The sequence below is a fragment of the Cetorhinus maximus genome, chromosome 19, assembly GCF_964194155.1.
Source record: "Cetorhinus maximus chromosome 19, sCetMax3.hap1.1, whole genome shotgun sequence".
Lineage (NCBI taxonomy): Eukaryota > Metazoa > Chordata > Chondrichthyes > Lamniformes > Cetorhinidae > Cetorhinus > Cetorhinus maximus.
The window spans coordinates 36,511,779-36,525,235 of NC_135897.1; the positions used below are offsets into that span (position 1 = coordinate 36,511,779).

A 13,457-nucleotide genomic window follows, 5' to 3' on the forward strand; every position below is an offset into this window, starting at 1 on the left:
GAGGAGGAGAGCTATACATAAACACTTCCCACCTCTCCATTTCATTCATAAATTCAGATATTGGAGTCCTGAGAACCACATTTAGAGGAGCTTCCAAACTCCTCCTTGTCCCAAAGGACCATCACTCGATCCCATAAACTCAGCAGGTGGGTCATCTTCCGGGTCCATCAGGGGTCCCAAAGTGGGCACATTTAACTTACCAACAATTCATTTGGTTATCAATTTTAATCTTAGCAAAGTACTCTGTGCCATTCTCAGGATTATCCACTACTAATTTGTAATTCTTTATCTCTAGAATTATCCAAACAATCCCCGTCCATTCAATTTTCTGTCTCTGCATTCTTACCCACCAATCATATTTCTTGAATGTTTCACAAAGTCCAAAGCATATATAGAGTGCTAGCTCATTTGAATGGTAATTTCACACCATGAGTATTCCAGGAAACTAAACTGATGGCTGCTTTCTAAACCATAGGCAACTGTGAGGAAGAACAAAAAGGAAAACAACTTGTATTTTTTAAACCAACTTTCCAGAATCCTGACTTCACATCTCAAAGCGTTTTACAGCCAATTAGGTACTTTGAAATGTTATTGCTGTTGTAATGTAGGTGAATATTAATATATATCAACATTTCATCACTCTGGGTCATTGATTACTGTATAGATTGACTAGATTTTTAATCCAAAGGGAAAAGAAACAAAATCTTCATTTTGTAGCCTTCAATTAATCTTATTTAATAAATAACAGGCTGTCAAATTCATAACCAAAACAATCATTAAGTCTATATCTATTTGATAATGTGTTAGATTATTTTTTAAGCCTGTTACTAGGGAGACAGCAACAAGAAACTTTGTAACATGTATAGTATTATAGATTGAGCGATTGAAAATGTTATACCTGTATATATGTGTTATACCTGTATATTGTACCTGTTCCAAAGGGACGAAAAACAGACAGAACTGCTTTGTATTTGTCACACACTGCATATATGTCACATTATAATTGAGACATAGTCTCCATTAGCTCACCTTGTGTGAAGTCAGTCATCTGTTTGCAGTACTGTAACATCATCAATGGAGTGGTTCCATTTGCATTGATGTCACAGGCATATTTCTTTACATTATTTCACAGATGGCATTGTTTATATAATGAATGGAACAAGGTACCATCATTAAGAACTTGAACTACAACAATTGGGCAAAGCAGCTTTCCCCATCTTAACCACATTGCCTGCTAGCTGCTGGCCAATGCCTTCCTCTTCTGGATGGTCCAGGGTAATGTCTTGTATTGTAAAATGACACTGACAATTCTAGCCATCTGTATAATAGTACTACTCCCTCCCCATTGCCCAAATCTATCTAGGCATCAGAACCACTGCTTCTGCTTATCTATTGTTCTTTTGATTATGACTCTGGAAGCTGAGTGCAATTTCTCTTAGCTTTAGTGAGCTGGTGCATGTGGTCACTATCAGAATAGCAGGGATCATAGGTTGGAAATTTTTCAAGAGGTAAGAAGTCCCACCACTGGGACCGAAAGCAGGACCCAACCCATGTGGGCAGATTGACCCTGGGTGGCATTTCACCAGCGGTAGCCAATTAAGAGGCCAATGCCAGGACTTCAGTCCCATTGAGGATGGCAGCCTGCCTCCCAACTCGGCAGCCTTGACAGCAACAGGAATGGAGGTGGCTGCTGCTGAGGTTGCTGGAAGAAGAGGGCACATCCTCTCGAAAGCCAGTTAAGTTTTTTGATTGACTGTTTCAGTGCTTGCCAGGTAGACCTTGGCAATCGAAAGGGGTACACCCTCCAGTGGCAGCGCTATGGCTGCTGGGGATTCCTTCATGTCATAAAGCAGCCATGAAGAGGACCACCTCCCCGAGAACCTGTTGACAGGCAGTCTGCCACATGGTGGTGGCCCCTCCCAGTGAGTGCAGGAAGTGGCCCTATCTATTAAGTTAGTTTAAGTGGCCAGCCACTAAGATTCCTGTGGCAATGGGAAGACGACATCAGGATCACTTCCCAATGCCTTCCACTGCCATTTTGCAAGGCATCCCACCTTAGACTATCTCCAGAGGGCTGGCCCAGTTCTCACTCTTTGAGAAGGCAACTTTGGACACAGAGGGAAAGATTAATGCAATCAAGGGTCCAAGGTCAAATGAAAGCACCATGACAGGTTGTGCATGAACTAAATTGATGGAGTGATAATCCTTGAAATGTATCAATGCTGTTTATTATGTGGTGACACAGCACCATACTTATTCCAGAGTTTGGTTACAGATCGGTTTGCTGCACCATTGCGTCACAGCAACTCCCCTCCCCCATGCAGCTTGGCCAGTGCACTCACTTGCCTGACAAGTTCAGGGAAGTTCCTGTTCACACAATTGGGAGTGTGTTAGGCACAACTCAAATATACAACAAGTGCCATCCTTCCTTGAGCGATATTAAAGATTTCTATGCTATCATTCAAAAAGAATGGGCAACTCACCAAGCTGTAGTTTTTTCCTCAACTACGACCAAATCCAATTAGTGAATCATTCATCTCTGTTGTTTGTGGGATCTTGCTGTTTGCAAAATGTACTGTATGTTCTTTTCATCAGGGTCAGCATAAATAATCCACCTGCACTCCAGACCTGATCCAGTTTCCCAGGACAGAAATTTTCTGTCCTTTCAAGAAACAGCCCACAACTTTGAGAAAGAAAGATGTTGTCAAGCTGAAGTGGGATATCCACCGCAGCTTCAGGAGGAGGGATCTTTAAGGGGCCTGAAGAATTGAAAGTACCTGCGTAAGCTTTTTCACTTAGGCCTTCACTGAAGTCTTCATTACTGAGTGGCTAAAACCTGAGGATTAGGAGAGGTGACCACTCCTGCACCCTCTTGTCCAATTATGAGATCTACTGACTTTCTACCACTGTCTTAGGGGCTATGACAACCCCTCTGCCGGCAGTTCCCAAGTTAGTGATGCCAGTAGAGGGAATTAAGGTAGGGAAATCAGCCAGGTTGCCACACACCCCACTTCTCTTTTGTGAACAGGGTGGGGAAGGAATGTCCTGCAATTCTCCCAACCAACTGGGAAGATGGCAGAGGGGAGGGGTTTGGAAGGGAAAAAAAAGGGCAAGGGCAAGTTGGTAGGTCTCTCTACCCAAATTTTCTTTGCTATACTGCATGATCTTGGGTGGTATAGAGGAAGAAAACCTAACCCAAGATTGTGACATCTTCAGTACTTTGTGGCAGATTTGGGGATAAGCAGCAAATGTTCGAGTTGTACTTGACCAGTGTCTTTTTAAATGGTGTTTTGTATGGCAAGTCGAATGTCAGAGGGCCAATGAAACAGATGGGGATGGATTCTTGGTGCTTGTAAACAAAGGGGAGCTTAGAAACAGTGAATGCTAAGGTTCCCTTTTGCTGTAACTCTCAGGTCAAGAGGATGATCCTTACCTAGGTAAAGAAAGAATGCTGCTCGTTTGGAGACCTATGCACCTAATGTGGGAAACCTCTCTCGCTTGTAACATTTGACAGCCATAAAGTAATTAGTATTCTAATAACAGAATCTCAGGTATTCCCAAGAGGGCCAAATTGTTAAACAGTCAGAGAGGATGAAGCAGCCTTGTGGCCCCTGTGCAGTCAGCCAACACAAAGTCAGCACGGGGATGGGTTTAACGACTAAGAGACAGGAAGAGAGATGTGTTCAAGGTATTCTAATAGTAAGACAGAGCCTGTTCTTTCTGAAAAGTTACAGAATTCTTAGGATAGTCAGATGTTCGCCGCACGCTACAGAACTGGAATTGATCACTCCATAGTCTAGGAACCAGGTCGTATTGTTTGCATGGTATTGAATGTACACCTGTTCTTTGGTATTATAACAACTGTTTAGTCAATGTTAAGACTATCCATTTGAAACCAGTCCAGACAGCACCACACAGAAGTTATTGGTGCAGGACTAATAGCCTTTTGTTGTGACAGTAACTGCAGTAAAATATTCAATGGCTTTCACACAGTTATTTTCAGTTAAACCTGTCCATTCAAATCTTATTGAACTTATGAATACTAGTCTCCACCTAGTGGAGGATTGTCAGACTTTAGTTATATTGTTGCTGTGTGTTACCAATGTCAAGTACTTTGTCTACTACTTTGCTTGAAGTGAATATAAAATGTGGAATAGAAAGTTATACTCTCTACTTTCAAATCTTTCTTCTACCATCAATGGTGCACACACTTATTTTCCTCAGTATAAGTAGGTTGTGACCTTGCATCAGTCATGTGATTTAATACTTCAGTAAATTCTCCATCATATTGATAGTTTATCCACAGTCATGTTTAAGTGGAGGAAGGAAGAAAAAATACATTAGCATTCCTGATGACTATCCAATAACCCTTACTGTAGTCCATATGTGGCTACCAGGTAAGGAAGATGAGACTAACTGACACCTCTATAGTCAAATGGACAGCAATAGCAACTTGCATTTATATAGTACCTTTAACTTAGCAGACCATCCCAAGGTGCTTAACTGTACCCTCTGCCCAGGCTTTCACATAGAAAATGGCCATAGAACACCATCACCACAAGAAAAAGGAGGCAAAGCCTTCAAGAGGAGAAAATTAGAAAAAATAGTTTTCTTTTGTTTGCATTCTCTCATAAGTATACTTCCATGAAATGTGGGCGTTGCTAGCAAGGCCAGCATTTGTTGCCCATCCCTAATTGCCCTTGAGAAGGCGGTGGTGAGCTGCCTTCTTGAACTGCTGTAGCCCATGTGGTGTAGGTACTCCCACAGTGCTGTTAGGAAGGGAATTCCAGGATTTTGACCCAGTGACAATGAAGGAATGGTGATATAGTTCCAAGTCAGGATGGTGAGAGGCTTGGAGGGGACCTCACAGGTGGTGGTGTTTCCATGTGCCTGCTGCCTTTGTCATTCTAGGTGGTAGAGGTCATGGGTTTGGAAGGTGCTGTTGAAGGACCCTTCTTGATGTATTGAAATACTGACAAACGGGTCAGTATTCACCATCATTACTCTTCTGAAACTGACATGAACTAACGTCTGGAGTTCTCACACGCATGGCTATAAGCAAAATCCAGAAGTTGTGGTCAGTGATTCAATGCTTCGCCACTCTGGATATGAAGTACCTACAGACCATAATCAATGAGAAATCACTGAATTGATGAGAACTTCCCCTTCAACACTGTAATATTGCTGTTAAAAAAATCCCTAAAATGATACATCTCATTAATGTGACTGGGTTTGTAAACAGTGTATTAAGTCAGAACAACTGCTAAAGTACCTTTCTGGCCCTGGAAAACTAACTTATACTTGTGCAATGTCACAGTTTCCCGTTGTGAAAAGTTTCAACTTTTAACAATTTTTTTAAATGTTGATATTTCAGCCTCTAATATATAAGTCTCAAAAATTTATTTTCCTCTATATAAATGGTAGGATAATCAGTGTATCTTGCTTCCTGGTTTGCTGTGAGAATACTTCAATGTGATTGGCTGCTTACCCTGCTTAATGACATCAATGTTGTTGGATGCCTAGGAGATCCCTTTGGCACTGGATTCAAACTAACATTGTGAAAGGTGAAATCAGTGCCACCGATCGCTAGATCTTTGTGGGTAGCTTTCTTCGAGGTCACAGATGAGTGCCATCATTTGGCCCCTTAACGCAAAATCTGGACCAATGACACCAGCCAAAGGATAGGGCTTTATAAGTTTGCTAAATTCATCATTTTAAATTGAGGCTGTGCAAAAACAAACACTTATCTCTAACTGTGCTTACAGATAAGCAGTCAGTCAAACAATCATTCAATTATCCATTTAAGAAGAAACAAGTCGGCAGCATTATGGGCGAATATTACACCAATGAAAACCTCTTGAATGTGGTTCGACCTTTAAATCTAGAAGAGGTTTAAAGAGCTGTTTCATACACTAGAAAACTACATTGAGGGATGATGGATAGATATCATGGGGATTGGATAGTTTTATTACTCTGTCCTTGATCATTCAAATCAAATGTTCAGGCTAAAATCACAGTGATATGTGTGACATCCATTCCATTCAGAACAACAACATACCCAAGAAATTCATGTTTAGGAAGCTAATTTATTTTATGGCAGCTAGTTACTTACAATTTTGATATATAGCATATAAATGGAGCAGCATCAGCATAAAAGAATTGATGATTTGTGTGTGAAATACCAAGCCATTAAGCCATGGTACTATTATATACGATTTATATGAATACTTACAGGGAGATCTTTACAGAGACTATTCAAATGTACTGCTTAAAAACAGAATTGTAATATATGTTATTTCAACAGTTAAAAAGTCTGTTCATCGATGCCATCTGTGTACAGCTTTCAACAATGCAGTTCCATTCATATTTTCTCATTTCTTTGCACATTTTCCAAGCTTCGGACAATAAGACTTATTTCCAACATGGTATATGGCAATACTTCAGCAGGAGGAAAGATTTCAAGTATTAGGTTATTCTGCAAAGTAGACCTTTGAGTGTTGTGAGGAGAAGGAGATGGGAAAATGATCTGGATTCAAAGTGTTTATTTGACACCAAAGTACCAGTACATGTTTGGTAAATACAAAAATGAACCTTTTGGAGGAAAAATGAACTTGTTTCTCATTTTAATATTTAACAAAACAACGTATTTTCAATTTTCCTCCCATCTCCCAACACATCATTTGAAAGGAAATACTTAAAAAAAAACATAGGGTATTTAAAAACTTAACTCATTGATTGATGCACAATTGAAAATAAAAGTCAAACCAATTGATCAAAACATTACCGTTTGTATATTCTAACTATCCAAAATGGAGGAGAACATTAAACACTTGAAGGACAACAGTAAATCTCACTTTAGACAAATATGCAAATTTAAACAGTCCCACGTTGTCATTTAGTTACTTGGGATGATTCATAGGTGCACTTTAATATATTTGAAGTGGCTTGCTTTATGTCACTCTTCCTATCCCCTACCACCAGCATGTGAATTCAGTACAAGACAACAGCATCCTTTGATCAATACCTTCTTCAAACTTATGCTTCTTAAAATTAAACTGGTGAAAAATCTTCTGGCAAACAAATTTGACAACTTAAAAAAAAAATATAGACCAAAAATGGGACAGAAGTGATTTCTTCATTGAAGGATTAATAGAAGCACGTAACAATGTAATGCAAAGTTTGCAGTGCATCATTCACACATTAAAAAAAATTATACATCAGTTATTCCATTTCTGTGAATTGTTCAATGCAGAACCTAATCTGCTAAGCCTGGAAATATTAACTAGGACAACTACAAACATTGGAAATCATGAAGCAGCAACTCACAGGTATTACGATCAAAATTCTAATTGCATCATTTGAGGTAAAAGATGTATGTGCTTTTACTGGAATTATAACCTGCATAAAATGAATGCTGACGGCTCTTGCAATCCTAGAGTGAACTAAACATAGCTAAACAGAGATTGTAATTCAATATACCCACAAAGAGTGGAGGTTTCTTCATTTCAAAATGTTTTCTGCAAAATTGCAATGAGTCCTCAAAAGGTTTGTGATAATGCTGAAGAACATGACTGTGGCATATTCAAAAGAATATGATGATAAACCCAAAATTCTTTCATCCCTCTGCATCGGATTATGTGTCCCACTGCAAAAGGAAGTGTATTCACTTACGTAGATGTTAAAGGAAAACACCACTTCTGCCTCATCACCATTGGTAAAAGAAGTAGATTTATTAATGGGGATAAGTTTTATTGTAAACCCAAATATTTCCTGTGTCATTATAAAAATGCAGCTTACATTCCCCATAAAGTGCCCTCTGTTTATCCATGCCTGGTCACAAACTGCATACGACAGGAATTTGCAGTGTACAACTAAAGCAAACACTGAGAACCATCGTACTGTAAACAGACCAGGAATCACTATAATCTTCGATGTCTAAATTGCATTATGACCAGGAAAAATCACACGTTTCGTATCTAAAAATTATCTTGCAGTTTTTCTTCATTAAAGACATTAATTAAATCATGTTAGGTTAGGCACAGAATAAATATAGAACAAATATAGAGTATATGTAATATTGGTGCTATTTTACAATTTTAGTCAGAAAAGTTTTTTTTAAAATATCTTTTGCAGAGTTTTTGCTGTGCTTATAGATTCGGGCAATATTTATTCAGTCCTTTGGGCAAAGTGGAGGCTTATCACCTGAATTTCCAGTCAACTTTAATAGCACTGTCTCCATGGTAACACATAGGCGGGACTGGTTCTGAGCGGCGTAGGTGAAAGGTGCAGTGCTATAGAAGATTGGAGGTCAACGGGGAGAAAAACCTGTTGCCAGACTGCAGCCAACGACTGGCGACATGTCCCAGATCTGCAGAGAAAGCAAAACAAAAGTCAAGAAAAAATGTTATGGTAAAGAGGCAATCTTTACATACAGTAGTACCTGTACTAAAATAGGCTACAATATTACAGTTGCCAAAGTTCACTTTTTGCGCAGCCAGCTGGCTTTTACAATCCTTGTTCATTCCTTTACATAGCATTAATTTCCTGGCTCTTACAGCAAGATCAGTTCCCCAATTTAAAATGGCAAACTAGCAACAGGAATTCTCCCTTATTGCCTGGGTGGCGGATGCACTCCACTAAGTTAGGTGGAAATATCTGCTCAGGGGACAAATAATTGGAGCCTCTGAGAAAAGATCAGACTCAGACTCAGGACCCATAAAGTACAGGACAGGATATAACAGTGACTGTCCTGCCAGTGGCTACCAACTGCTCTATTCAGTCTCGAAGTGTGCACCAGGACCTGTCCTTTCCTGGAGGCTCGGGTAATACAGTCCCCAGTAGCCTTTACACGCTGAGGTCTCTCTGCCATACACACCCACAATCTGAGCCGTACAAATAATCTTGTTGCACAGGATATGAAAATTCCAGCCACTAGCCAATGTTTGCCATTTTTAAATGGAGAACACTGGGGCTCATGCAATCTCTGGCATGCCAGAAACCACTGCATTTGTCAGAGTTGGCTAAAGCCAGTTATGCTATTTTAGCACGTACCACACAAATTGCATAAATGAGGATGTGGGCAAAAAAAAAAACAGCCACCCACTCGACTGTTTATAACTGTGTAATCGTGTGTACTTTAGCATTTCCCCAGTAATACCACTGATGGGATATCGGCATAGTTGTAGCTTAAGCCATGCCAAGGTCACCAACCATATTATTTTGAATGCTGTGGATTTTAGTTTTTGAGGAAAAATAAGCTGAATTAAGGAATCCAGCTCCAACATATTAAAAATCCAATGTAATAAATATTGAATTGAACTTATTCAGCTGCTGGGATGCATTGACATTAGCCATGGGCCCTTCATTTCAACTGTTTCTCACTTGTATATTGTTGCGCCCCCTTTATTCCATCTTTGTTCGTTACTCCAAAAGGAGATCCTAAACCCAACAATTTTTTGAGTGCCCAGGAGCAAGGTCCTCACAGCGGAATGGGTGTGAAATCGATTTCTGAGGCAGGCCAGCAAATTGCTTATAATTTCTAGACTTTGAGGAAACAACCCTATTAGTCTTTTTAATCTACTTTTTGGCTCAGTACCTTTTTGAAAATAAATGTGTGAATACATTATGGGAAAATGGCCAAGAAATCCTGAAATCTGACTCCTCCATACAACTATAAAGCATTTCTAGATACACACAGCGAACCCCTTCTACATGGCAGAGAATCTATATCCATTAATCATTTAGACATGAAGCTGTTGTATTTGCACAGTTGTATGTGATTTAAATAGTAGCACAAGTAATGTTTTCAAATATTCCTGCATGGTAGCGCACAAATCGACCCTTAAGTTAGTGCGCACGTGTGGCCACTGAAACAAATCGCCCACGCACTCAAAAGAAAAATTAGAAGCTAAGTACAGCTGATATGATCTGTGTTAATTACTGATGATCATCTCTCTGGCACTATTACAAGAGTGGAGTCTCACTCCTTCAGGTTGAGAATTGTTTCAGGAAATTTTAAAAATTAATCTTCAAAGAAACTCTTACGTTTCCCTTCTCTCTCTCTATTTTCTCTCTTAATCCAACTTTTTTTTCCTTCTCTTTCTGTACCTGATTTGACACCCTTTGATTCACACTCCTCCTCAGTTTTTTCTCTTTTTATTTCCCAATCTTTAAATCTGATTGGTTAAGGTTGGGTGCCTGGTTAACTCGAGTCCAAGATGCTGTTCCTGTTGCTCTGCCTTTATCAACACACACTTCTAGAATCTTAGCGAGCAACTTTTTTTTGAGCTGATGGTTGCAGGGATAAGTCTACATAATGGCAGATTCGACACCCTGCGACATCCAAGTCTGGTCCATTATTTTTGCACGTTTCACCTTTTCACACAGGACGCTGAACACAACATTCTTGTCAGTAGCTTACTTTACAAATATTAGACAAAGCTTTGCAAGACGGCTTCTTTAAGTATATTAAACAAACCCCTCAAAGCCTTGAAGGGTGAAGAAGTCAAACTGAGCAGGCATATGAGATTTAGAAGGAAAAATACCTTCACAATACGATCACTTCCACAGGTTACCATCAGTCCTCTTGTGGTATCCAGATTCATGTGCGCAATATTATGTTTGCCTTCATGAAATGTTGCCAAAGAAGTTCGACTGTAGTATTAAATATTATAATAAACACCCTTCAGTTTCAGCATCAATAAAACAGTCAGTTGACAAAATCATCTTGCATTGTAACAAATTTCCACTAACATTATTTGCAGATAATAAATAGCACTCAAATTATTTGCCTCAAATGCCCTTCTAAATGGCAAATTAATTTACCTTACCAATAGGCAAATTAACAAATGCCACTGAACCCAATAGAGTTTGCTCCAGGAATATGCATATATTGATCCATACAGAGGAGGCAATATCATTTAAACACATTTCTGGGTGCAGAGGAAGAGAAACTATTTCCATCAGTAGTGGAATCGAGAAGAAAGGGACATTATCTTAAAGTAGAGCTAAGCTATTTGGGGTGAAGCGAGGGAGCACTTATTCATGCAAAAGGCAGTGAAAATCTGGAACTCTGGCCCCCCAAAAAGCTGTTGCATCTTGGTCAATTAAAAAATTTGAAACCAAGATTGACAAAATCTTTTTTGATACATTTATTAAGGAATTTGGAACCAAGACAAGTAAATGTAGTTATGATACAAATCAGCCATGAACTAACTGAATGCAGAACAGCTTACTCCTGATCCTTTTTTATTCTTTCATGGGGCGTAGGCATCACTGACTAGGCCAGCATTTATATTACCCATTCCTAATTGCCCTTGAGAAGGTGATGGTGAGCTACCTTCTTGAATGGCTGCAGTCCATATGGCTTAGGTACACCCACAGATCTGTTAATGACGGAGTTCCAGGACTTTGACCCAGAGACGGTGAAGGAACGGTGATATAGTTCCAAGTCAGGATGGTGTGGGGCTTGGAGGGGAGCTTGGAGGTAATGGTGTTCCCATGCATCTGCTGCCCTTGGCCTTCTAGATGGTAGAGGTCACAGGTTTGGAAAGTGCGGTCGAAGGACCCTTAGTGAGTTGCTGCTGTGCATCCTATAGATGATACACACTGCTGCCACTGTGCATCAGTGCTGGAGGGGACAAATGTTAAAGTGTTTGATGGTGTGCCAGTCAAGCAGGCCTGGATGGTGTCAAGTTTCTTGAGTATTGTTGGAGGTGCACTCAACCAGGCAAGTGGAGAGTATTCCATCACATTCCTGACTTATGCCTGTAGATAGTGGACTGGCCTTGGAAAATCAGGAGGTGAGTTATTCTGTGCCGAATTTACAGTCTCTGACCTGCTCTTGTAGCCACAGTATTTATAAGGCTGGTCCAGTTCAGTTTCTGGTACCCCCAGGATGTTGATAGTGGGGGATTCAGTGCTGGTAAAGCCATTAAATGTCAAAGGGAGATGGTTGGGTTCTCTCTTGTTGGAGACGGCCATTGTCTGGCACTTGTGCAGTGCAAATGTTACTTGCCACTTATCAGCCTAAGCTTGGATGTTATCCAGGTCTTGCTGCAAATGGACACAGACTGCTTCAGTATCTGAGGAGTCACAAATGGTGCTAAACCTTGTGTAATCAGCAGTGAACATCCCCACTCCTGACTTTATGATGGAAAGAAGGTCATTGATAAAGTAGGTGAAGATGGTTGGGCCTAGGACACTACCCTGAGGAACTCCTGCAATGATGTCCAGGGACTGAGATGATTGACCTCCATGCCACACTCAGTTAATGCTGCCTTGATGTCAAAGGTAGTCACTCTCACCTCACCTCTGGAGTTCAGCTCTTCTGTCCATGTTTGGACTAAGGGTGTAATGAAGTCAGGAGTTGATCAAGTTAAGGAGTTGAGGTGGCACCCAAACTGAGCACCATTGAGCAAGTTGTTTCTGAGTAAGTGCCATGTGACCCCTTCCATCATTTTACTGATGATCAAGAGTAGATTGATGGGGCAGTAATTGGCCAGGTTGGATTTGTCCTGCTTTTTGTGGACAGGATATACCTGGGCAGTTTTACGCTGTGGATAGTTGCCAGTGTTGTAGCTGTATTGGCACAGCTTGGCTAAGGGTGCAACTAGTTCTGGAGCACAAGACTCTATTACTGATGCTGGAATGTTGTCAGGGCACTTAGCCTTTGCAGTATCCAGTGCCTTCAGCCATTTCTTGATATCACATGGAGTGAATTGAATTGGCTGAATACTAGCATCTGTGATGCTGGGGACCTCCAGAGGAGGGTGAGATGGATCATCCACTTGGCACTTCTGGCTGAAAATCTTTGTAAATGCTTCAACCATGTCTTTTGCACAGATGTGCTGGATTCTCCCATCATTGAGAACGGGGATATTTGTGGAGCCTCCTCCTCCAGTGAGTTGTTTAATTGTCTACCACCATTCATGACTGGATGTGGCAGGACTGCAAAGCTTAGATCTGACCCGTTGGTTATGGAATCGCTTAGCTCTGTTTATAGCATGCTGCCTCTGCTGTTTGGCACACAAGTAGTCCTGTGTTGTAGCTTAACCAGATTGACACCTCATTTTTAGGTATGCCTGGTGCTGCTCCTGACATGCCCTCCTGCAGTCTTCATTGAACCAGGGTTGATCTCCTGGCTTGATGGTAACAGTAGAGTGGGGGATCCTACGTTCCTACTCACGGTTAACAGGTCGAGTCTTTATTCTATGACCCAAAGTAAGAAATTATTTTTTGAAACAGAATTTCAAGCATTACCAGTGATAAAAATGATATTCTACCTCTATTCCTGGGGTTTTACATCTAAGTGTAAATTCCAGAGGTATACAGCAATGTATACAATTTTATTATTTTGGCTAATGATTTGCAAGCTGGCCTCCAGCATCATTGCTCCTTGGGCATTATTCAAAATATTCCTTAAAAGAACCAGGTCAACTCAGTAAACAATTCTGCAT

General features: G+C 40.4%; 1 protein-coding gene across 1 annotated transcript in view; it reads right to left on the reverse strand.

The window, feature by feature from the left end:
* Positions 1–6,066: 6,066 nt before the first annotated feature.
* Positions 6,067–13,457, reverse strand: part of wdfy1 (WD repeat and FYVE domain containing 1) — a 75,422-nt gene continuing 68,031 nt past the window's right edge. Inside the window, exons 11-12 of the mRNA XM_078563724.1 lie at positions 10,545–10,653; positions 6,067–8,368 (exon numbers count right to left, since the gene is read on the reverse strand). Of these exons, the coding sequence (XP_078419850.1) occupies positions 8,309–8,368; positions 10,545–10,653 (169 nt within the window). The 3' untranslated portion in view covers positions 6,067–8,308. The remainder of the gene's footprint in view (positions 8,369–10,544; positions 10,654–13,457) is intronic.